Source organism: Mytilus trossulus, chromosome 4 (genome assembly GCF_036588685.1).
Source record: "Mytilus trossulus isolate FHL-02 chromosome 4, PNRI_Mtr1.1.1.hap1, whole genome shotgun sequence".
Taxonomy (NCBI): Eukaryota; Metazoa; Mollusca; class Bivalvia; order Mytilida; family Mytilidae; genus Mytilus; species Mytilus trossulus.
This window is the reverse complement of record NC_086376.1, coordinates 36,441,701-36,468,503: the sequence shown is the minus strand read 5'-3', so window position 1 is coordinate 36,468,503 and position 26,803 is coordinate 36,441,701. Positions and strand designations below refer to the sequence as shown.

Genomic DNA, 26,803 nt, shown 5'->3' with positions numbered 1-26,803 from the left:
CTAAATAGTCCAAATATGGGTACAGCAGTCATAAGTTTGAATGAACAAGCGGCCTAATGGACAAGCCTTTTTTAGCGCAAACACGCTCATGTACAGCAAAAAAGTTGCCAATAAGTTCAATTCTTTAAATGTAAGTGTCATTTAAGTAAAGTACACAAACTTAAAATCTAAATGTATACATTAGATTAGTGATAATAATTACCTCCTTGTAAAGATCAGGAAAACAGCTGTGGTCAAATTTAACATCATGTTCTTGTATGAGTACTGTAACGTAGTCTATATTGTCAGCCTCAATAGCTTTTGTCAGTAATTGTACAAAATACTAAAAACAAAAATCACAAAAAGATCTGAGTATAGTTTTAAGATGGTAAGGGGGCATGCAACCAGAAGATTATTGTGTACATGTAAGTGTCCCGGCCATTGCACAAAACTGTTTACCTGGTATCCAATAGTACATGTTTGTAACAAATAGCATTTAGCTGTTTTACATTTTAGCGATACATTAACATAAAAATAGGCAATTTTTGTTTAATCATATCAAAATTACATCAGTATACTATGTTATGACTGTAATATTGTATGGCTATTAAATGACAAAATTTGAATGCCAAGGGTTATTTTTTAAATTACAAATTTAACGAATCAGAAAATTTATTTTAAAACAAAAAAAAATACGATAGCAAATATTTGAACTAGAGAACTCGTATGGTGCTCCAAAATAAATACAACTGTTTATTAATGAAATAAAATTGACAATCGAAATGGAAAATATGCCAGAGAGACAACAACCCGATCAATGAGCAGATGACAGCCACCAATACGTCTATAGGTTGCATTTTGTAAATACAGCTGTTTCTCAAACCACGCCTCTTTTAGGGAGATCTTGAATATTCATAGAAAATTAATTTTGTTTACATACTGGTTCCCAGTTATGCTCTTTGTGTTCCATCTCACAGAGACATAACTTGGGAATATTACCAGTAAATTTACATGTGCATATTGTTTACATTTAAATCTGTGGTAACCTTTTATTCAAGGAAGGGGAAGGTAAGAGAATAAGTGTTAGTTTAAACTCTGAGAAGTTCAGGGCATATAAACGTTGAACATATGCCGCACAGCCCTATATTTTGACCTTTGAAAAAAATTGTGGTGAATATGAACTTTAAATATAAATAAGTATGGCGTTCATTATCACTGAACTTGTATATATTTGTTTAGGGATCAGCTGAAGGACGCCTCCGGGTGCGAGAATTTCTCGCTACATTGAAGACCTGTCGGTGACCTTCTGCTGTTGTTTTTTCTATGGTTGGGTTGTTGTATCTTTGACACAATTCCCATTTCTATTCTCAATTTTATTTCAATTCTAGGATAAGATTTTTTTCAAAACTTCATAGTAAAAGTGGTACAGATTTAGTCGTAAAAGGGTTCCTAGTGGAAATTGCATTGTCAATTTTTACAGAAATGCACCCTATATAGGGTGAAAAAGGGGAACATTCAAAATTTAACCAAATTTGTTTTATTTCACAGATTTTAAAGAATTTTGTTTCAAATAAGAAGTTTTATAAAAATTTAATTAAGATTGATAGAATCCTAATGTAGCGAGAATTCCCGCACCCGTAGGTGTCATAAGCTGGCCACTAAAACATATGTATTCTAGTACAGTGATAACGGACGTCATACTAATCTCCGAATTATACACAAGAAACTAAAATTAAAACTCATACAAGACTAACAAAGGCCAGAGGCTCCTGACTTGGGACAGGCGCAAAATTGCGGCGGGGTGAATATGTTTATGAGATCTCAACCCTCCCCTTACCAAAGAGGAAATCCTGGATAATCATAGGTATGTTCTTTGTTCCTTTGGTATTTCAACCAAAGATGAGGAATTGGATCTGCCATCACTCTATTGGATACCTAAACTACATAAGTGTCCTTACAAACAACGGTATATTGCTGGGTCTTCCAAGTGCTCCACGAAACCCCTTTCTAAATTATTAACATCCATTTTATCTGCAATCAAAGACGGGCTTCAAAGTTATTGTGAAACTGCCTATTCTAGAGGTGGCGTGAATCAGTTGTGGATACTTAAAAAATCCAAAGATCTTTTAAAGTACATACAATCTAACTCTCTTTCATCTTGTAACAGTATTAAAACATTTGACTTTTCTACTCTTTACACAAGTATTCCACATTCCAAACTAAAAGACAAATTAAAAGAGTTGGTATTACTTTGTTTCATCAAAAAGAATGGCCAACGTTGATACAAGTATCTTGTCTTAGGGAGGGATAAATCCTAATTTGTAAAGAATCACTCTGATTCAAACAAAACATTCTCTGAAACCGATATTATCAAGATGCTTGATTTTTTTATTGACAACATATTTGTTACGTTCGGGGGACGTGTTTTTCAACAGACTGTCGGTATCCCAATGGGAACAAACTGTGCCCCTCTACTTGTTGACTTGTTTCTTTATTATTATGAGGCTGACTTCATGTAGGAACTTCTTAGGAATAAAGAGTAGAAGTTATCAATATCATTTAACTCCATTTTCCGCTATATAGATGACGTTCTTTCACTAAACATTCAAAATTTGGTGACTATGTGGAACGCATCTATCCCATCGAATTGGAGATAAAGGATACTACAGATACAGTTACGTCGGCTTCATATCTTGACTTACATCTAGAAATTGACAATGAGGGTTGGTTGAAGACAAAACTTTACGACAAAAGAGATGATTTCAGCTTTCCAATTGTGAACTTTCCATTTCTAAGTAGCAACATTCCAGCAGCACCTGCATACGGGTTATATATCTCCCAATTGATACGATATTCCCGTGCTTGCATTTCCTATCATGATTTTCTTGATAGAGGGTTACTGCTCACAAGGAAGCTATTAAACCAAGAGTTCCAAATGGTGAAGTTGAAATCATCCCTTCGTAAATTTTACGGACGCCATCAAGAGTTGGTTGACCGTTATGGAATAACCGTTTCATAAATGATATCAGATATGTTCCTTACGTCGTAACTACAATCCCCTTCCCTTTCATGAATTTGACCTACCGAATTAGACTATTTACCGGATTTGTACTCACATAAGCAACACGACGGGTGCCGCATGTGGAGCAGGATCTGCTTACCCTTCCGGAGCACCTGAGATTACCCCAAGTTTTTGGTGGGGTTCGTGTTGTTTATTCTTTAGTTTTCTATGTTGTGTCATGTGTACTATTGTTTTTCTGTTTGTCTTTTTAATTTTTAGCCATGGCGTTGTCAGTTTGTTTAAGATTTATGAGTTTGACTGTCCCTTTGGTATCTTTCGTCCCTCTTTTCTATACCTCTAGCCAATGTAGAAAATTAAACGCATAACAATACGCACATTAAAATTCAGTTCAAGAGAAGTCCGAGTCCGATGTCAAAAGATGTAACAAAAGAAAAGAAATAAAATGACAATAATAGATAAATAACAACAGACTACTAGCATTTAACTGACATGCCAGCTCAATATCTCAAATTAAACTGATTGAAAGATTATGTCTTCATCATATGCATATCAGGCACAATCCCTCCCGTTAGGGGTTTAGTACCATACTATCATAAAATATATGAGAAGAACATAACCCGTGTCATGCCAACAACTGTTTTTTTTTTAAATGAATGTGTTTAGTTCCGATGCAAAGACCCAATAAGTGAATCAATATTAAAGTCAAAATATGCAATATTTTATGACCTTACAACAGTATCGTAACTATATCCATTCTGAATAAGTCTGTTTAAAGGTTTTGTAAGCTTTTGAGATAAATACTGACACTTTTGTGCTTTGTAAAGAATATTACCATAAAAAATTGGATGTGAAGTACCTGAACGTATAGGATGACTGCATTTTGAGTTATGTTTACGAATTATTTCCTTATACCGGTGATAAAATTTAGTAAATGTTTTGACCAGTTTGTGATATCGAAAACACTGGTGAAATAATTTTTCAGTAATACATAAATTTCTCTCGCTAAAATCTAATACGTTGTTCCATACACGAGCGAATCGTACAAGTTGAGATACATAAACACCATCTAAAAAGAATTTTAGTTAAAGTCCTGGATGCAAAATTAATTCATAATATTTGCATATTTGTAAGTAAAATTGTTAAGAAGTGCTTATATTTATTCTTCGCAGTCATTAAAACTCATAGATCCTTTCTGAATATTATTTATGGAGTGTTTGTGTCCTTTCGATAACCCAAAAGTAAGCCGCAAAAATTTGCATATTTTATCAGAAAATATGCAAATAGGGTAAGCTGGCAATGATTAAAGTTTTTTTTTCAAATTCCTTAAAAAAAAAATTGAAACAGGAGAGGGGTATAAAATGTACAGTAAAGAAAAAGTTAGAGTATGCTCAGTAATTTCTTTAAGGCTAAATTCTGATAAATGAGTATTCATGTGAGAAAAACTGACTTTAGAGAGTTTTCTATTTGAATAAATGTTTGTATAAGGCAGCGAGAAAATCCAATAGTCGAAGGTGGTCCCCAGATGACTCCTCAATAATAATGTGTACTAGTTCAGTAAAAATGAGTGTCGTATTAAACATAAAAATACACAAAAGACTACAACAAATCTATAACAAATCTTAGAAATTAACTTGACAATTTTTATATCATTATATCGACCATCATATGATATGTATGATAGTAAATAGGAAGAAGTCGACGCGATGAATGTGCCATATATCTGGTGAACAGATGAACATGCAGAGCAACATTTCGAGAATAAGTTGAGGTTCTTTCCTAAAAAAGGTCAAGATTTTCTAATAGTTTTATTCAAAATGTATCATAGCTTGATTTTCCTAGACGTATTATAATGACTCATCAAAAGTAAACATGGAGATTTTTTCGACATTTTTTTACTTGCTTTGTTTATGCTAACAGATGATACGAAAAGTAGACTTTTAATCCAATTGATTTTAAAAAGGCTGTACACTAATAAGTTATAGTGACGGTAAATTTTTATCTTGCAGACGACCTTCAAAACATTCAAAAATTCAAACCGTTAACATTAATAATATTGCTATAGAAATCACAGGTACAATAAGACGAAACGCGCGTCTGACGTATTTAATTATAATTCTGGTACCTTTGACAACTAATTATATGTCACAGTGGTAAATAGGTTAAAAATTACTGGAGCTTGCTTTCACCAACACATTTAGCATTCGTACTTTATTCTTATGTTTGCAATTTATAATAAATACCTGTGACTGATATTCCTTTTCACTCTGCAAATGTTGATATGCTATGGTGAAATATAATGGAAAGGAGGACGAGCTCAGCCAGTTTTCTCCTTCCGTATCACTATCTACATTTCTTTGTTAGAAAACACGTACATGTACATGGTATATCAATTGTTTTACAATAAAAAAATTATTACTTAAAAAAAAACTTTTTGAGATTTATGTATATATATAATATATTTTTTTAATTTCTAAAATCGATCGTGTTTGTTTGACGGTGGTTTTTGTCTACCCAACTTTGACTGCTTGTTTTCCCTATTGTACATGTTGTAACATCAACCTATAATTTTCATTAAGTACTCATCAAATTTTATAAATATAAATAAACATTTACCTAATATAGTTTTTTTATTTGTTATGTTGTTGATATAGTGGAATGGTGGATTTTTTTCATGTTTTGTGCAATTCACCATATTTACAATTCCCTTTAGTTTTATATTTTTCTCAATATTTCTTTTGACATATGCTTTCGATACCCTGTACTGATGGGGAATTTTATACAATAAGACTGGTTTATATTGTGTTGATATATAGTTTACACGATATTTAAACGTTTGAAATAAGATATAATGAATTAATCAGTTTTTACTATTTCAAATTGTCAATAAATAAACTCATCATTGATACCAGGACTAAATTTAGTAAAAACGCCAGACGCGCGTTTCGTCTACAAAAGACTCATCAGTGACGCTCGAATCCAAAAAAAGTTAAAAATGCCAAATAAAGTACGAAGTTGAAGAGCATTGAGAACCAAAATTCCTTAAAGTTTTGCCAAATACAGCTAAGGTAATCTATGCCTGAGGTAGAAAGGCCTTAGTATTTCAATAAATTCCAAAATTTTGTAAACAGTAAATTTGTATATATAACCATATCAATGACAATTCATGTCAGCACAAAAAGTGCTGACTGCTGGGCTTGTGATACCCTCGGGGAAATAAATCTCCACCAGCAGTGGCATCTAAAATGTGAACATATTATGTTTACTTTGTTTTATTTGCTGTGACACTTGAATCTCCTTGGATTGAGCTTAATTGTGGCCTCGAATCGTCTTCTGGCCCTCCATGATTGTCAACATCAGAATATTTAATACCTGAAATTTCAAACCGTGAAACATATAACATGTTAAAACGTAACAAAAAATAAAGAGTGAAAAAAATTACACAAAAATCATATAAGTAGTTCTGTGTAAGATTCTAACACAACTGTGCTAATACTTAACGAAACTTGTCTCCGTCAACAAAAACCTCTTGAAAAGCTCCTTTTGACAAGGAACAGAGCACAGTATTTTCAATACGATGCAAATGGTCTGTTGAAAAATACAATCCCGAAAAATATCAAATATGATATCAATAATAAAAGAATGAGTATATTAATAATTTCAATATCATTTTATCTAAGGTATCGTGGTGTTATACATTTCTTCGTAGAATTTAAATCTACATTGACATCTATTTCAAATGGAAGAAAAAAAACGGCATTTTTTCAACACGACTTTCAGTTTTCAAGGGTGAATACTATTGAAACGGTTGAAAACAAAACACTTTATTTCTAATTTATACAATTGGACGACGAAAAACGATTGATCAGTATCCATATTTTTAAAATCATTGTATTGTTGTTTTCATTTTTATTTTTTTATCTTTCAAATAGATTTGGATTTTTTTAGAAAAAAAGTATAAAAATAATTACTAGCAATTAAATCAATATTAGTTTCAGATGCATCCTCCCTCTCGCTATTTGCAATGCGCCTCTCGTCCCATGATAATAAAATGGCATTTGTTGCTGTGTTAGACAAGGTATCATTTGGGCATTTAACATCGTAGACAGAAATCTGAAGAAAAAACATTGTCACGAATCTTTAAAAAATCAATATATTTTTTCAACATACATTAATTTAAATGATTTGTGATAGTAGACATAAAACAATATCACAATAAAAAATTATGAATTATCAGAAAGGTTTTTTATATGAAAAATTTCCTACGAAATGTACAATCAAAACTCGTATTTTTCAGCTTTCAGTGTTAGAATCCATTACTAACAGTATTATATATATAATTGTTCTTGAATAACTGGTCATTATCGTTATATATGGACTGCCAACAGGACAGTGTTATTGACTAGGATAGTGAAAATGACTGAGCCGAAGGCGAGGTCATTATCGCTGTCACAGTCAATACCACTATCCTACGGCCCGTCCATATATCACGATAATGACCAGTTATTCGAAACCTATTATGCTTATTTCGTTAGGAACCATGTTTCAGAAAATTCTCAAAATGTCCAATGCAAACTCGAGTAGTTGTACGATTTCTATCGCAAAGAGTTAAAACTAGTCATAGCAATAATGTCAATCATTTAAGTGCATTTTTTAGTATATGAATACAAAATTAAGTTCTCTATGATTTTACAATTTATCAAAATATATGGTAAACAATTCTTCAACTTAAATATAATATTGAAAATAGGAAAATGGTTTATTGTAGGGACATCTCTCTAAACAGAGAATCAACTCCCCACCTGTAATTAACATAATCTCATAATTCTAACCTCAAACGGAAAAACATTCTTAGTTTCAATGATTTACATCCGTTGACATAAGCCCATTGTGTACCTTTTGGAATGGCTTGTACATTGAGGTCAGATCAAAGAATCAAATCGCATATTCCAAGTCAGGAGTCATAATGGTCCCGAAGCTATATCTTTTTTAAATGCTAATGAAAAAGGCAGCACATGTGTACTTATTTGTGATGTTTTGTATTGGTTTTTATTTATATATATTGTTTTCCAACAAATCGAAATAAAACGAGGAATGTTAACGATGATTTTGTCGAGTTGTAGTAGTAAGGTCTTTCGTGCGTATGCAATTTAAATGGTGTTTTTATCATTGTGTAATTGACAAATGAATCAACGCCTCAAGTTGACAACATTTACCATACATACCAAATGCTTTTGCTTTTCTATGCTTTCCATCAGAGGTTTAAGTCTTTCATAATCATCCGTGTTGAAATTGATTCCATACAACAATTGAGCTTGACTTTTTAGGATTTTTTTTCTGTAGAAAATATTTAAAATAATATTGGTCTTCATTATTCGCCTCTCTGTTTAAATGACGAATTCTATTTAAATGGTTATGCCATCGTGTTAACATAATCAGTTTATGGAAGAAGCGAATCGATAAAAACTTTTGAGATATTATCTTATATCAACGAGTTGCATTGTGGGAAATTTAAGACGAATGAGCATTTGTACGAAGAGAGGTTGATTGCTCGGTATAAAGTAATGACTCTTTTCTTAAAACAGGATGATATTTAACACGACATACATCTGCTTTATAATTTCCATGAATTATTTTATGTAATTACAAGCAAGGTGTTGTTAAACGAAAAAAAATAATTGTTGAGTAAATGAAACATAAATGCAAGGTTTATGACCTGTAGATGTACACATTCAATAAATATCATGTAGCAAATTCAGTTGAATGCAATTGATATGAATTCAATTGTTTGCTAAGCCAAAATCACTTTTAAGTCAAAGATACTGCTATATTTATTATATCAATGCGATGTTTGTCTTATATCATAGCGATGTTTTTTTTCAATATTAAAAATCTATGATTGCAATACTTTTCTAATATAACTGCTATAGTTTTCTAATATAAAATGAATACGATGACACACCACAATTCATGTCAAGAAAAACGCAAACATTATTCACAAACTTAGTTCATGACCGGCTTAATGTTTGAGGATGAATATCACTAAAATTTCGTGTCTTTAACAAAATGAACGCTTACATGAACTTATCATTTTAAAAATGTTGCTTGACCCTATTGATAGTTGAAAGTGTTAATCACCTGTTCAGTCTAGTGTTTTCAATCACATGGTTTAACCAACTTATTCTATTTGAAGCGATGATGCAATGGCGGAATTTAAATGCTGTTATAAATGGTCTGACCTATTAGATTCTAATTTAGTTTCAGTGGCGGACCCAGTGGTGGGAGCGGGGCGGTGTCCGGGGGTTTAACTATTTTATAAGTTAACTATTATACATCAAAGTATGGCCTAAAACACGGAGCCATTGCTCACAGCGAATACCACGCTATAAAGGAACCAAAAATTATTAGTGTTAAACCATTCAAACAGGAACGCCAACGGTCTAATTTGTATAAAAAAAAAAGTGTTTCAAAAGTACAGATTTTGTCGAATCAGTCTGAACGAGGACAGTATGATTGTTAGTCTCATTGTTATCAATAAAGAAAGTCTGCCATGCGAATGTTGCAAGCATATCAGATATATATTATTTCGGTGCGTTCATTATAAAATTTGCTATAAAATGTTATAAATGTGAAAAATAATTTTGATATTTAAGCTATTTCATAATGACATTGTTTATCAAACCCCATCGGTACTGGCATTTTCAAAGGAAGAGGTCTGGTCACGGCCGATTTTGCCCTCAAATTTCAGGTTCATCTAACGAAAGTTTTTGAACATTTTTTAAACATTTTAGTTGATTTAGTAATAAAAAACGCTCTGATTCAAGCTTAAATGAAAAAAAATCTTTCAAATATGCAAAAAACGTCACTTTTCAGATCGTTTTTGTCAAAAATGAGAGTGACCGCATCCGTGTTCATCCTCAACCTTTATATATATTTTGTATTATCAACAAATACACAAACTTACATTTCAATATTATGAATGAACACGAATGCGGACACATTCATTTTACACGGAAACCGTCTAAAAATTAACCAAAATGCTAAAATTTTGAAGATTTCAGTAATATAGCATGACTCAATGATGCTAGGACTCGATATTTGTGCTTTGTATTGTTTCCAAAATATAGCTTTAAGATTACATTTTCACAATTTTCTTAAAAAATGTTATATTTTGGGGCCAAAAAGAGGTCTTACTGAACCTATTCTTTTTGAAAATGGTGGATTGCACCTGGTCTTATAGCGCTTAACCTCTCACGTGTATGACAGTCTCATCAAATTTTGTCATATTTACAACGATGCGTGAACAAAACAGACATAATAGGTAAAATTGTCAAAATATGGGTACAGCAGTCAAATATTAATACTAATAACTACTAATATTGATATAACAAAAACACCGCTATGATATTTCAAAAGTATCCGCATTGATGTTAGAACTAATATCATTTGTATATTTATGTATATAAGAAAAACACAGCAGTTCAAATTTTTCACGGGCACAAACATTTGCTTCTAACTAACTTCTGAAGGTATATTTAGACTCAATTGTTGTTTATATTTGAACAATAATTTTTAATGTTATTAATCTCTTAAATTTTCGTTGCCGAAAACCACATTTTAAGCATGAAATATCTGCATATTTACAATTGGTATTAGACAATATCACTATGTGATATAAGATATCGATTCGCTTCTTCCAGAGACTGATAATGATGATCAGCATTTTCATTTCAAACGCTTAAACTATAGTGTGAGTAAATTTGAACAACGATACGGTTGAATCATTAAAATATAAATAATTTAAGTATTTCAGTATGTTAATGTCGGAGTATTACATTTATTCATAACATAATCTGAAGATTTCCCTCAGTACATATTTGCTAAAACTATACCCGATCACATTAATCACTATTACGAAAAAAGTCTTCCGAGATCTAAATTTGAAATATCATATGCAAATAGTTCTCTCTTTCATATACTAAATGACAATTATCCCAGGAAACGTATAACCGGACAGATTCTGAATAAACGTACTTCCTACATATTCCGAGTTCATCTTCTACCTCCGTATTTTTTTTCATATTTACCCAGATTCAAGATACTGTATAATGATATCAGCAGACTTTCCGGTACCTTTCATAACAATAACCGGTGTGCCTTGTTTCAATATTTTATCCACATGTCTCAAAGAGTCCATATTCCCTTCAGCAAGAAGAACAATAATTGGTATCTTTATCTCTGAGAAAAGAAACAAGTTTTATCATTTAGAAGTATACATTGAAGGTATAAGAAAGCATACTAATGTATAAATTTTGAAAACTAGAACAAAAAGTTAAATCTGCTTCAACTGAAGATCACCTTCATTTTGATAAAAAAACAAAAGATAAAAAAAAAAAAAAAAAACATACATAGATTCAGTGGTGTGGTTAATTTCAGCAGAAGAAATAAATTCTTAGATCTTTTACAGGTAAAATTGTAGCATACACATACAGAAACAATATTTATCTCTTGCATTTTGTGGCGCAGATTCCCACACATTAACCTAACTCGGAAGCGAATTATTGTAGCTCGGCAATTTGCACATACAATTATAAAGTAGAGTAATAGATGAAATTACGAACAAAAAAGTAAATTTCTTTGTAGATCGAATGAATATGATTCAAATTGTCATGTCCACTACTTTTCAAAGAATACTATGGTTACCCTTCCGGAACACCTGAGATCACACCCATATATTATTAGTAATATAGTGTGCTAGTGACCTAATACGGTATATATGGGGTCAGTAAATTCCGTATGTGGTGCGAGCTAACCTCGAATGGTTGACAAGAATAGTAGTCATGACACAAACATCTTTTTTGTTGATCTTGTTTTACTAAAAGTTGTGTATGCTTAGTTTCTCTCTAACTTTTTGTATTAAATTTTGCTCAAAACACAATTGAGGGTTAAACATCCTCATCTCTTTTGGCTATCAATCCTGTGAACAGTTCATAGAACTTTTTTGCCATTAAATGACAAATTTTACATTTTCCTCATTTTTGCCTGTTATTTTAAAAATTAGACAGACAGAAACTTTAAGTTATTAAAATTATCAGTTAGACTAGATCTACGAATGACCCTGCACAGTTGAACATTTCCGTTTATGACTATTTTTATTACTTTTCTTTATTTTGATCTATATGATAAAAAAAAATAAAGTTGCGTAATAGAAATAACAGAAACGAGTCAAAGTTTGCCAATAAAAAAGTAGTGTTACCAGGATTTGAATTTTTGCTTCTTTTTTTTTTTATATAAACGGCTGCAAAAGCTGTTATAAAATCGTTGGTTCTGAATATAGATTTTAGAAAGTACAGTTTGTAAGAAAATATAGCATCACATATCTTTTTTTTATGTTTGTTTACAAAGGAATAATATTTCATCAAGACAGTTTAAACGTCTGAAGAACATAATATATGTTATTCTTTTATCCTGAATTTATCTTTATATCTTACAGCTCTGAAGAAGTCAAATGTATGTGCATGTCAAAAAAACGGTAAACTGTAACTGCTGGTGAACGTGACATATCTTGTGTGTTGACGTGAAAAAATACTGTTGTCAAATTGAGAATCGAAGTAGGGAATATTTAAAATTCATAATTATGTTGATAAGAACGTCTAAAAATGTGACAACTCTATGACAGATTCATCCATTGGATTACCAGTGAAGGTGATACTTGGTTGAGAACACTAGTTATATTTATAATAACTCTACATAACAGTACAACGATGTTAAATCTTCAAATTGGCGGTCGCAAATTTTTGCTCTTTCCTTGCCGGGATTCGAACTCATGATATTCGGATATCGAAATAACTCCACTTGCGATGTGTCCAGCGCTCTAGACATCTCGGCCACCTAGACTGAATATAAAATACCGTTTTCGGTGGCCTTGTGTTACTTTTCCTTTTCAGTGAAATCTAGAGCTTTCGTACATGTTATTTTCGGCATGAAGATGTAATTGATTGCTAATTAGCTAAGTTATATGTTAGTATGTACGTCTTAACAAGTGATTTCTACTGACTGATTCAATCATTAATTTGATCACCAGTGTTGATGATACACGGCTGAAAACAATATATATTTGATAAAATGAAATTCGGTCATTTTTCTCGTTGATTGATTGGATTGGTGATTGTTTTAAGCTGCATCAGTACAGTCATGTCAATACTACACATTTAATGAATTAAATAACATTTAAGGTCAGTAGTTAAAGATGAAAAACTCTCCTTACACAACAGTCTTTGAACTATTTACATTTTAAATTTTAATTGTTCTGCTACGAGAGATATGTTTTTATCTTTACATTCAGATTGAATTATCAGGTTAAAGGAATGTCCTTGATTATGGTCTTATGCAGACGAAACATGCGTCTGGCGTATTAAATCATAATCCTGGTACCTTTTGTTAGATTTGAATTATTCAAATTTTAAATAAAAGTTTATTATTTATTAATTGTTCAACTAACGTATTCATTTATACTTGTATTTATTTATGAAAACGCAAATGTAACGTTGCGCTCTTATGAATAACACATTTTCCCGCTTCTGTTTTAAGACGTTACGCCTTTGACGTGCGCTTCGTCGTCTATACTTTATTTAATTACATACGGATGCACATTGTTTTTTATTAGACAGATTATAAATAGTAAGAAACTTTTGATTTATACTATCTTTTTATTACATCAAAACTTATTTAAAGAGAGAAAACATTGTATACTATTTATTAGAAATATGCGTAACTTTAAATTAGTATTTTAAACGTAATTTAACTTATGAGAGAACTTATGATACATGTAACTTATTATAATTTATGTATTTTTACTTATGTGAAATTATTCTTTATTTGTAGAGAATCGATTGTTAGCGGCCATATGATTTTATGAATGAAAGATAGATACATAGTGCAAACTCGAATACTCATCTCTTCGCCCTTAAGTTAACCGATGAGAGTCGTACACCTTTGATAACTATTTACACCACTGGGTCGATGCCTCGTTGGTGAACATTTCGTCCCTGAGGGTATCACCAGCCCAGTAGTCAGCACTTCGGTGTTGAAATGAATATCAATTATATGATCCTTTTTATAAATATCCTGTTACAAAACTTTATTTTTTTTGAAAAACTAAGGATTTTCGTATCCCAGGAATAGATTACCTAAGCCGTATTTGGCACAACCTTTTGGAATTTTGGGTCCTCAATGCTCTTCAACTTTGTTCTTGTTTCGGTTTACAGCCTTATCTATTCCCATCTAAAATTTTATCTTTTGCTTGATAGATTTATATATGTACATACCCAGTTCTTGTTTACCAAGCTTCAGTATTGTAACTTTTGACTGACATATGTTTTTCAGAAATTCTGTATGTACATCATCATATACACCAGAAACAACATGTTGTTGATCTCTTGGATTTTTACTTTTATTCTAAAAAAACATAATGTGATCCAGTTAAATATAGCATAGCTAGTTCGAAAAATAGTTCAATCACATTTAATTGTCAAAACAGTAATGGATTTTCTAAGCAACTTATGAATGTATAACTATTTTTTGTGGTCTGATAATTTGAGTCTTTTGTAGACGAAACGCGCGTCCGGTGTAAATAGTAAATTTTATTCCTGGTATCTATAATGAGTTTATTTGCATAAATTGTGCATTTTAAGGTAAGAACAAATCTTGTGTAAGTTTTCATTACAACGTAGTTAAATATTCCATAATATGTTATAAACCTTTTCTGATACATCGGTCCTTGAAATAGCGACAAGTTTAACGTTAACGCCTCTTGATTGTCTGCCTTTTTCAATGGACGTGTTATCTGTTATTATTCTATGGGTTTCCACTGCTTTTATTACTGACTGACTCAGTTTGCCATGTCCTCCTTCATGTATTATCCAACATTCTGTGAGAAATAAAAACTTCATATAATGTATCGTACATCATATTGTTAAACATTCATTCAACCATAAAAACTCTTTAGATGATTTTTCATTCGCTCCTATTGTTTATTTTACTTTTTAACGGTGATGTTCCTGTGGCTAAATCATACAGTGTTTGTGTATTCCAGCCCGTTTATTATGCCCATGTGTGTAGTGATGTGATAGATTTTGACGTACGTTATCAATGTATCAATTGTAAATTATTAAGTAAATTTGGCTGTATCTGTAGATAAAACTTTTAAAAAAAAAACACTTTTTTTTTTTTTTTAGTTTTGAAGTTCCATTCAAATACTGTAAATTCAGAAATTATTGCGAGGTTTTTATTATTGCGAATAATGCGACTGAGTTGTAAACGCAATAATTAAAACTCGCATTTTGTAATATTTTAACTGAATTAAACATGACTTTTCTCAAAATCGTAAAAATTAAAATCGCATTCTAGTGAAAAATGACAAAATCGCAATAATAAATGCACGCAATAATTTCTGAATTTACAGTAATCTGGTTTAACTGTCGATATAGCGAAGATAACAGAATATATTGACATATAACAATAATTTGTAATTGAAGGCATCTGTTTCATGAACATCGCTATATTGCGATCATCTTGTTAGTCCACATCCTAAATTGTACAGTAATATTTTACTAAAAGCGTGGAAATCACGAGCGTCACTAATGCGTCTTTTGTAGACAAAAAGCGCTTCTGGCGTAAATACAAAATCTATGACGAGTTTATTGATTAGATCGCATCAATGCTGTTATTAAATATTTGAATATAGTTTACATTGGCATAAATATCGTTTTTGTCACAGAAAAAAATTAAAACATAAAATAATTAGTAAGCTTTCCAAACTTTATTTTTGTGTGATGTTAAAATACACAGTCATATCCATTTTCTATATAGATATTACTCTATCTTTACATAACATCATTTATGAAAAGATTAACTCCTAACTATCCTACGGACTATCGATATTTATATTTTGACATTGCACAAATCGTGTCATCTTTAAAAGTCTGTTACGTTAATACTCTGTAATGTGCCTTGTTAATATTATACTCTGATGCATGATTTTGTATTATTATTTGTTTTTGGCTTTCAGTTAACTCTCAGTATCTGAGAGTACTCTCAACTCGTACTTTCGTGTTAACAATTATTTACTTTGTAATATAAATTTTCCTAAACCCTTGTAAACCTACAACACTATAGGTGGTTTTTTTTTTGGTTTTGTTTTACATGTGTTCGATATTTTCTTTTGAGGAATACTTCCAATCTAATGTTTGTATTTTTTATATTCTTTTACATCTATCAATTTTGATTGAATTAAGCCATTTCAATTGATATTATATAGTGTGTTCTTTTTTTATTGTGATTGTTTTGGGTTTGGTAAGGTTAGCGCCTATTAAAACTTTTCAACTGGTTGCATTTATTTGTCAGAATCTAACGTTCAGCAGATGTCGCTTGTTGATTTGGATCATATGTGTGTCTTAATTCTCGCGTTTACTATAAATTATACCGTTGGTTTCCTGTTTTAATGGTTTTACACAAGTAATTTTTGGATTACTTTACAACTAAGTGTTCAACTTGAGCCAAAGCTCCGTGTTGAAGGCCGTATTTTGACCAATTAAAAATAATAAAAACACAAAAACTCCGAGAAAAAAAAAAAATCAAAACGGAAAGTCCCTAATCAAATGGCAAAATCAAAAGATCAAACACATCAAACGTATGGATGACAACCGTTATATTCTTGACATTGAACAAACATTTTCTGATGTAGAAACTGGTGGAATGAATTTGGATTTATAGCTGCACCTCTCACTTGAAGGGTTTGTCTTCACCGTTTGACCAGGGGTCCTCTGACTGAACAACTGTTCCCACATTATGTTTAACATTATTTTACCTGTTCCCACTTTATAACCTTGATATTTTCCTTCTGTTATGTCTGAATATTGTAACCAGGGCCTAAACAAGCTAAAAGTAAGCCTAGATAAGTCCCTTTTGTCAATTTTTCGATTCGACAGAATGTCAACAATTGCCGCCATTTGCATCACTATGTTTATCGACGTAAATGACTTTATGATCTGAGTGAGATTCTGTGCTTTCATATTTAAACCAGTGCCTTAGCCGTTTGCCTGCTACACTACCAATGTCTAAACAGTTTTGCCAGCTACACTACAAGTATAACACAACTTGCGACTCGACACCAGGATTGACAGATAGTGGAATTTTTAAGTATATACATCATTGTGATAACATTAATAAATATTTTTACTTATAGGACACACCCACCCGTTCCGTAACAATATGTACATACATATATAACCGTACACGTTTCTTATCAATTATTCAAAGCATATTAATTTATTATATTACCTTTTGCACCTGTAGCCATTTCAATAAGACTGGCTTGAAATATAGATTTCTCCCATGTCATTGGCACCTTACTGCAGGAGTCTCCAAGTACAGATATCACAAACCATGGTTTTGCACTTCCATCTTGAAAACATTTGTTCCAAATTTTAGCAACTTCTTTCTTTAATTTCAGTTCTTCCTCTATTTCTCTTGATCGTAATTCCGGTTCCTCCTCTTCATCTCTAGATCGTAATTCCGCGTCCTCCTCTATTTCTCTAGATCGTATTTCCGTTTTCTCCCCAATTTCTATAGTCTTACCTAAACAGAAAAAAATTAAATGTTTAAATTATCTGAAGACCTCTTGATATCTTAATAGGTCTTTTTTCATTATAGTTTTAAGTTGTAAATACATTGTACAAATTTCATTTTAATATTTATGCACTTATGTTGATACCAGTCGTCATTTCATCCTTTTTTTCTGTAATTTTCTGTTTATAATTTAAGAAATTTCAAGGAAGTAAGCTTTTTATTTTGTCTCTTCCTGGTAAAATTGCTTCTCACGTATACGAGTGATTTTTTTATTCGATTTTTGAGCTTTCCTAATGAATGTTAACAGAAATAAATGCTTCAGATCATCAAATCATCAGAGCGTTATTTTAATTTTCTACCACTAGGTCGATAGTTTTACTGTTAGTCAGTTTAAGTTTCATAAGCTCAATGATCAATGGATCTGTATTGAAATGTACACTTCTTGTAGATTTTTGCGAATTTGTGTATTTCGGCTTTCTGTTGAACGTAAATCTAATGGCTCGATTAATTTCATGTTATGATGTTCCAAATAAGGATGCGCATATAATAGGACAAATAAGAGCGAAGTAACCGAAGTATGATTCTGATTAATTGTCTTGTATAGAAACCATTTTTGGGGAGAGATCATAGTTATTTCATTCATACATTTTCAATACCGTTAAACATTAGCATTGATATGAAATGGCAAAATATGATAGTTTATAGAATAACCACTACAGTAGTCAAAAAGTCTGTAATAACATTTTTTCTGAATTTGTATGATTTTTTACACGACAATCTTTCTTGGTCTGAACAATTGAATTATTTCAAAACATTCTTAACATAGAATAAATTTGTCTAATAGGGTTCTTGATTTTTCTTGACAAGTGTCATTAGTTATCAAAGGTTCCAGGATTATAATTATAATTAAGTATGCCAGACGTGCGTTTCGTCTACCAAAGATTCATCAGTGACGCTCATATCAAAATATTTATAAAGCCAAACAAGTACAAAATTGAAGAACTTGCCAGTATTAGATCTTAAAATTATAATCTTAATATTCTTAATAATTTCTGAATATATCTTGAAATATTGTTGACAGTCTAAATGATGTCTCTATATATCTCGACACATTCTTGACGATCTGAAATATGTCTTGAAACTATACACTACAAACTGCTCAGAGTCTGAATTGACCAGTTTTGTGCTCGACATTGTCTCAACTGTACTTAACTGTACTTAAGTGTACTCGACTAGGTCTCGACTTTACTTAATAAGTCTGATTCAGTACTTTATGATCTGTGTAGTGTGAAATGGTCTCGACCTGTCTCGACTAGTCTTGACTCAGTCTAAACCAGTCTAGACCTGTCTCGACTAGTCTTGACCTTCAAATTTAGTCTTGGTTGGTGTAAATAAGCCCATCTAACTAAAGTAAATATTGATCTTTCAAAATTCAAGCTTATTATTATTTGGTAGTTTTATTTTTTGCTGTGAAATGAAAGAATTTCATTTTACAATAGGTAAACATAAAAATGATAAAATTCAGATAGGCATCTTTTTTTTGTATTTTTTCAAATCAACTTTGATTTCATCATACTTTGCAGCTATCTTAACAATATAATGATATTACTGAATCACAGGTCATTATGGAGGTTGGTGTTAAATTTAAGAACAAAATTAATCGTGTTAAATCAAAAAGCTTGAATTTGCAGTTCGGACAAAATAGAGAAAGTACACTTTATTTTTTTAATTACTTTTTTTAATCAACTTAGATTTTCTAACTATACAGTTTTATTAGTAATATATTGATTTAACTGAATCTCAGGTTGTTATGCAGTTTGGAGTATTGCTGTCATATTTAAGGTTTAAATAAATCTTTATAAATAAGCTAGGATTTGCAAATCTGGACAAAATTCAGAAAGTACAATTTTTTAATAATTCTTTCAAATCAACTTCGATTTTCATCAAACTATACAGCTACCTTGATGATATATTAATCTTACTGAATCCTGAGGTTGTTATGAAATTTGGTGTATAACTGTCAAATTTGAGAATCAAATCAATCTAGTTAAAAAGAACTAGCACTTGCAGTTCGGACTTTATTCAGATAGTACTCTTTAATTTTTATCATAATTTTTTCAAATCAACTTGGATTTTCATCCAACTATACAGCTGCCTTGGTGATGTATTAATCTTACTGCATCAAATGAAGGAATTGAAATAATCGTGGTTAAAAAAAAGCTAGGGGTTGCAGTTTGGACAGAATAGAGATAATACACTTTAATTTTTTTCATAACTTGTTTCAAATCAACTTGATTTTTCATCAAACTATGCAGCTATTTTAGATATATATTAAGCTTCCTGAATCCCCAGTCATTATATAGTTTGGTGTATTGCTGTCAAATTTAAGAATTAAATTAATCTAGGTAGAAAAGGCTAAAATTTATAATTTTGAACAATTTTGATATAGTAGACTTTAATTTTTTGAATAACTTTTTCAAATCAACTTTAATTTTTATCAAACTATTGCAGCTATCTCAGCAAAACAATGATCTTACTGAATCACAGGTCATTATGTAGGTTGATGTATTACTGTCAACTTTAAGAATCAAATTAATCTGGGTAAACAAAGCTTGAATTTGCAGTTCGGACAAAATAGAGATATTTCCCATGTGATAACAGGAGATCTTAACATCGTTCAAGACCGAGAGTTAAAATCGTTCCTCAGTAAAGGACCAAAATATCGTTCCCCTTTAGTTATTAATTGGAATGAGTGTCGTAATATCATCCACGACTCACTCCGTACTTACTGTTTGAAATGGATAAAACGGGAAACAGATGACAAAAAATCTTTGGACTCTTTTTTAAATTCAGTAATGAACATAGTTGATATACGTATTCAACATTTTAAAGAACATTTTATTATAAACAATAACCACAATAAACCTATTTCTCGTATCAAACATAAACTAAAAGAAGTAGCCAAGGAATTTGTTTTTGTTCCGTCTGATAAAGCTGCTTGTAATATTATTATTGTTTGACGTAAATTTTACATTGAGGTTCTGAAAAAAGAAATTACCAATTCACCAACATTCCAACTGACACCATTTTCAGAAAACGACATCTGTAACAAACATAATTTTTTAGCTTCCGCTTTACAAGCAGAACACTGCATGCTTATACTAAGTATTGGTGATTTTGAAACTATTCAAAGTTTTGATTTTTCTACCTTGTATACCACATTGACTCACATTCACATTTAGCAAAAATTCACCCACCTAATTAAATGGGCATTTAAAAAATCAGAATGTGAATGTATATATGTTCAAACTCTTTTAGGTCATTTCTTAGTAGCAATAAACAAAAAAAAACTATGTCAATTAGACATGCTTTAATACTATATATGCCCTTGAATTTTTACTGATATCATTTTTGTTCGCTTTGGAGATTCCGTATATCGTCAGGTTATCGGAATTCCAATGGGGACTAACTGTGCACCACTTATTGCAGATCTTTTTTTGTATTGCTATGAGTTACAATTTATGACAAAAATCAGCAAAGACCCATCGAAGCAACATCTAATAAACGAATTCAATAATACTTTTAGATATTTGGATGATATTTTGGCTCTCAATAATGACGACTTTAGTATGTATACTAAAGAAATTTGTCCAGTTGAACTTACTTTAAATAAAGCTAATACTTACAACAACCACTGTCCTTTCCTCGAGCTTGATATCTATATTACTAACGGAAAGCTTAATTCTAAAATTTATGATAAAATAGATGATTTTCATTTCCTATCGTTAATTATCCATTTTTAGATGGTGACGTTTCCTTGTCACCATCTTACGGTGTTTATGTATCGCAACTTATACGATTCGCTCGTGTATGTAATAATGTTTTAGATTTTAACGAGAGAATTCTATGTATTACTGAAAAATTATTACACCAGGGTTTTCAATATCACAAACTAGTCAAAACATTAACTAAATTTTATCATCGGTATAAGGACATCATTCGTAAATATAGCTCAACATGCAGACTTCTTTACGTTTAGGTATTTCACATCCAATTTTTTATGGAAATATTCTTTATAAAGCACAAAAATGTTAGTATTCACCGCAGAAACTAACAAAACCTTTATATAGACTTATTAAGAAGGGATAGAGTTACGATACTGTTGTCAGGTCATTAAAGATTGCATATTTTGGTGTTAATATTGATTCACTTATAGGGTCTTTGCATCGGAACTAAACACATTTATTTAAAACCAGTTGTTGGCATGACACGGGTTATGTTCTTCTCATATATGTTATATATAAGCCGATTATAAATGTAGTAATGATAGATTAATAAATATCAGTAAAGTTAAATACTGACGTGACTTGTGAACTTTTCTCTTTGATTTCTTTTTCTTGTGTTTTTCTGTTTTCGTGTTAGTAATCCCACCATCTTCACAAACTTCGATTTCTTCCATCTCCTTTTCTAATTGTTTTCTTTATTTTACTGTAATCTATAATTCGATAACTATATTTAAAGCAGCAAAATCTGTACTATTCAATTTTTTTTTTGTCTTTATGAGACATTTGAAAACTTAAGACACAATTTACTCGTCTGGTTTCATATATCAGCATTGCATGCACTGTTAAGAATTCATTGTTTTTCTTATTTAATGCAAATCCCTGAGTATAGATTTCAGATCCGAAATTTTCATTTCGTAAATGGTCCTGTTCATTTTCTGAAGAAGTACATGTTAAGCGTGTATTTGACATAAATAAAAAAAAAAGAATGCCAGGTTGCGTAATTATAAATATTTATGAAGGAGTTAGCTGATGAGTGAAATGAAAATATTCACTCAAACTTAATGAAAACAAATTATTTCAATTGAGCATGGCGAAAGATCAATATATACTATTATATAACTTTTTTATACTGGAGAAACCATAGCCGGGTTCCAAACCAAAACCAAGAGAAACACACCAAATATTAGAGGAAATCACAAGATACTTTGATCCAGCTGAAACTTGAATTTAAGTAGACTTTATGACAATATGGTTTGTAGATAGTTTAAATTAAATTTATAAAAGTGAAATGATATTCAGCACTACATGTGGCTTGTTTTTTTAAATTCTTTATATTATTTAAAAAAAAGTAGTAAAACAATGTAGAAAAGAATATGTGGTATGATTGCCAATGAGATAACTGTCCACAAGAGACCAAAATGATACATACATTAACAACTATAGGTCACCGTATGACCTTGAACAATGAGCAAAGTTCATACGCATAGTCAGCTATAAGAGGGTCCCGATATTACAAAGTAAAACAATTTAAACGAGAAAACTAACGGCCTTATGTATATAAAAAAAAACAGTTGATGGTAGGGTTCGTGATGCTATGTCTTAATAGAAGAGGGACGAAAGATACCAAGGGGACAGTCAAACTCATAAATCTAAAACAAACTGACAACGCCAAGGCTAAAAGTAAAAAAGACAAACAGAAAAACAATAGTACACATGACACAACATAGAAAACTAAAGAATAAACAACACGAACCCCACCAAAAACTAGGGGTGATCTCAGATGCTCCGGAAAGGTAAGCAGATCCTGCTCCAAATGTGGCACCCGTCGTGTTGCTTATGTGATTACAAATACGGTAAATAGTGTAATTCGGTAGGTCACATTCATGAAAGGGAAGGGATTGTAGTTACGACGTAAGGAACAGATCCGATATCATTTGTGAAACGGTTATTCCATAACTGTCAACCAACTCGTGATTGCGTCCGTAAAATTTACGAAGGGATGATTTTAACTTCACCATTTGGAACTCTTGGTTTAATAGCTTATTTGTGAGCAGTAACCCACTATCAAGAAAATCATGATAGGAAATGCAAGCACGGGAATATCGTATCAATTGGGAGATATATACCCCGTATGCAGGTGCTGCTGAAATGTTGCTACTTAGAAATGGAAAGTTCACAAATGGAAAGCTGAAATCATCTCTTTTGTCGTAAAGTTTTGTTTTAAACCGATCCTCATTGTCAATTTCTAGATGTAAGTCAAGATATGAAGCCGACTTAACTGTATCTGTAGTATCCTTTATCTCCATTTCGATGGGATAGATGCGTTCCACATAATAACCAAATTTTGAATAGTTAATTTTAATAGTTTTCCATGTTATGTTTTGTAAAATGTTTTTGTTTTTTTGGTCTTTTAAGTTGTGTGTCGGTTAGTTTTCTTTATTTAAGTCTGAGTGTCCCATTTTTATCGTTCTCCTCTCATTTTCTATTAACCAACTTGTGATAGAAAAATTAAACTAGAATATTGTTGAAATTGGTCGACATTTAGTTCTAATTGTCGGTTTATAAACAAATAACAAAACTGGCCACATTCCATAGTATTATGCTTTAATTGTTCAAAATAGAGAAAGAAGGACAATGTATTTTTTCTTGATTTTTTAGTGATACCATTTTGCCATTTAACATACCTAAAAATTCCAAATAAAGAGTACTCAAATTGAAAACGATATTAACCATTTTTAGATTTCCTTAATTCGATTGAATTTGCCTTAGATCCAAAAGGAATTTACGAAATTATATTTATTTAGGCAAGACATCTTTGTGAGGTTTTCAAAATGAAATATACTTATTTATGAAATGTAATGGATGAAATGTCAATCTTCAAATGAATTTTACATACATTTCGAAATTCATATACAATGCTATCCAATGAACAGACATTGTACTTGACAAAATATATGTATGATAATAAACTAATCATAGTCACCAGATCGAATAAAAATGTTTTTAAATAAGCCAATACTATACCAAGTTGAATGGCTCTGAGAACCCAACATTCTGAACTATTTCACTCAATTACAGCTAAAACAACCTATTCCTAAGAAAGACAATCCTCTTGAAAATATTAAAGAATTGTTAAATTAAATGTCAACTGTACTAATAAGGTAAAATAGGGAAGAAGGAGTTTAATGATGTTCAAATTTTAAAAAAAATTATTAGAAAGACTAAAATCAAAGAATGAATAGAAATGAATTAAATTGCATTAAACCAATTGCTGTAGGATAGAGCCCGGATTCATCATCAGGTCCATCGTAATTAAGTCTTGGGGAATGTGATTAACTTAAAAAGTTGTTATTTGGTTTCAACTAGCTTTCAGTAACTGTGAGTTCTCTCGTTTCGGTACTTTGTATCGATTGTATTTATTTTTGTCGGTTCTAGGCCTCTAAAAGATCGTTTGAGTATACCAATTGCATTGGAACTTTAACATTTGGTTCTTACGTTGTGCCGTTTCACCACTGTCCAGGTAATTGGATTTTTGAGCCACCTTAGGTAGCAATAAACAGTTAGGAAAAAATACTAAAATTTGCCCTTATGAATTTTACCATTCCCTTTTCATTGCTTTCTTGCAATATCAAGCTTACTGTTTGTGTCATATATGGGCATATGTATGTAATCAGAATCTTCCATAGATTTTATTTCCAGTATATAAAATGGTAAAATATAATTTCTTTTTGGTGTATCCATGGCAACAATCTGCCTTTATTTTTTATAAAATATTACAAAAAGGGGGGGGGGGGGGAAAGATGTCACATATTTCCCCAAAATTTGACTAAAAGTAGAATTTCAATTGCTTGAAGTAATACCTTTTCTGAAACTGTGTACATATATCATTCAGCAGATCCAATGAAAATCATATGTCTTTCATCTAATTTTTTTTGTAAAAATGCATCAAAAACTTCGTGTAGAAAAAGAGTGTTTGTAAACAGTACATTAATTTCTGGACCGATGGCCGGTCTAGCTATGAAAATACGGATTGTCAAACAGAAAACAGCCCATAAAACATGTGAAAAATAATCTTGATGCTCTTATAAACCACCTTTGAAGGCTAAATTAGCACTCATCTGTCTAAAAATGAATTTTATTACACAATAACTTTCCTATTTGAAAAATCCACAGGGGCCATAATGCGAAACTAAACTCCTAACTGTGTATTGCTACCTTAAACATTTTTTACCAAGGCAAAATCTGTATTTGATTGTCCGAAATCAGGAGCGTCTGGTATATAAGTTGCCGTTTGTTAATCAATGCCATACATGTTTGTATTGTAAATCGTTTTATTATAAATATGAGGTACGTTATCTTATTAAACATCTTTTGTAATGTAGGAGCCATCTTTCGCAAACTTGACGGTTTGGACTTTTCACTGTGTTGAAGGTCGCAGTGTTGGCATATAATTCCTTTGTTCAAAGTAATTTTTAATCTGGTTGATATTTGTCTCATAGAAAATGCCTGTCACAAGTCATGGAATATGACAGATATTATCCATTCAAATGATGTTTTTGAACTTTTGATGTTGCCATTTGATTACGGACTTTCTGTTTGAGTTCGTTATATTATACTTTACTTTTTGCCATTTTACCACATCAGTTTGAATTATCGTATATGCAGTCCACACGCGGTAATAATGTTGCAAAGTTGAAGACGACTTTTCTGATATATAAAGATGTAGAACCGAAAACAAATATCAAAGTACCAGGCTTATAGTTTAATGATTGATTGTGAAGTGTTTGAAATAAATAAAGGAGAAGATATTGAAGACGATTTTCATTTGAAAACTTTAAAACAAACCTTGAAAGTAACAGAGTCTACAGGTTAATATGTAGGGTACTTTTAAATCGAAAGATTGTTTTCGTATTTTGCATTATATTGGGAAATTGTTAAAGATATTAACTACAGATAAGTATTTATTTAAAATATGTGCTTCGAAATAATGTTATTACCTATTCGTTAAAAGCCACTTAATAGACTCACATTATGAAATACGAGATTTGCTACAAGGTCTTCATGTTTTTGAATACTTTGATTTTTCAAGGCTCGTAGACTATAGATTGATATCACTGTGACTTTAAAAAACGATTTAAAATTAATTTTGTAAAATGCACAATATGGTTTTTTAAAGAGTCATCAAAATTATTTTCCGAAATCATCAAAATATATATTAAACGATAGGACCCCCACGGTTAAAAGTTTTGTTCAGAATTGTCATCGCCTATGTATTTCAGGCGTTGATTTGTATATATAGAATCGATGCATATCATTTCAAATTGAAAAAGGTTGTTTCAATAATGTAAACCAACAATACTGAAATATGAAAAAAGTGAAACCACACAAATAC

General features: G+C 31.2%; 1 protein-coding gene across 1 annotated transcript in view; it reads right to left on the bottom strand.

Annotated features, from left to right (window-relative positions):
• The window catches only part of LOC134716582 (uncharacterized), a 44,244-nt gene extending 22,159 nt beyond the window's left edge, over positions 1 to 22,085 (bottom strand). Inside the window, exons 1-10 of the mRNA XM_063579594.1 lie at positions 21,989 to 22,085; positions 17,339 to 17,635; positions 14,758 to 14,927; positions 14,326 to 14,455; positions 11,086 to 11,236; positions 8,224 to 8,335; positions 6,970 to 7,111; positions 6,265 to 6,370; positions 5,242 to 5,353; positions 203 to 322 (exon numbers count right to left, since the gene is read on the bottom strand). Of these exons, the coding sequence (XP_063435664.1) occupies positions 203 to 322; positions 5,242 to 5,353; positions 6,265 to 6,370; positions 6,970 to 7,111; positions 8,224 to 8,335; positions 11,086 to 11,236; positions 14,326 to 14,455; positions 14,758 to 14,927; positions 17,339 to 17,635; positions 21,989 to 22,085 (1,437 nt within the window). The remainder of the gene's footprint in view (positions 1 to 202; positions 323 to 5,241; positions 5,354 to 6,264; positions 6,371 to 6,969; positions 7,112 to 8,223; positions 8,336 to 11,085; positions 11,237 to 14,325; positions 14,456 to 14,757; positions 14,928 to 17,338; positions 17,636 to 21,988) is intronic.
• Positions 22,086 to 26,803: the final 4,718 nt, after the last annotated feature.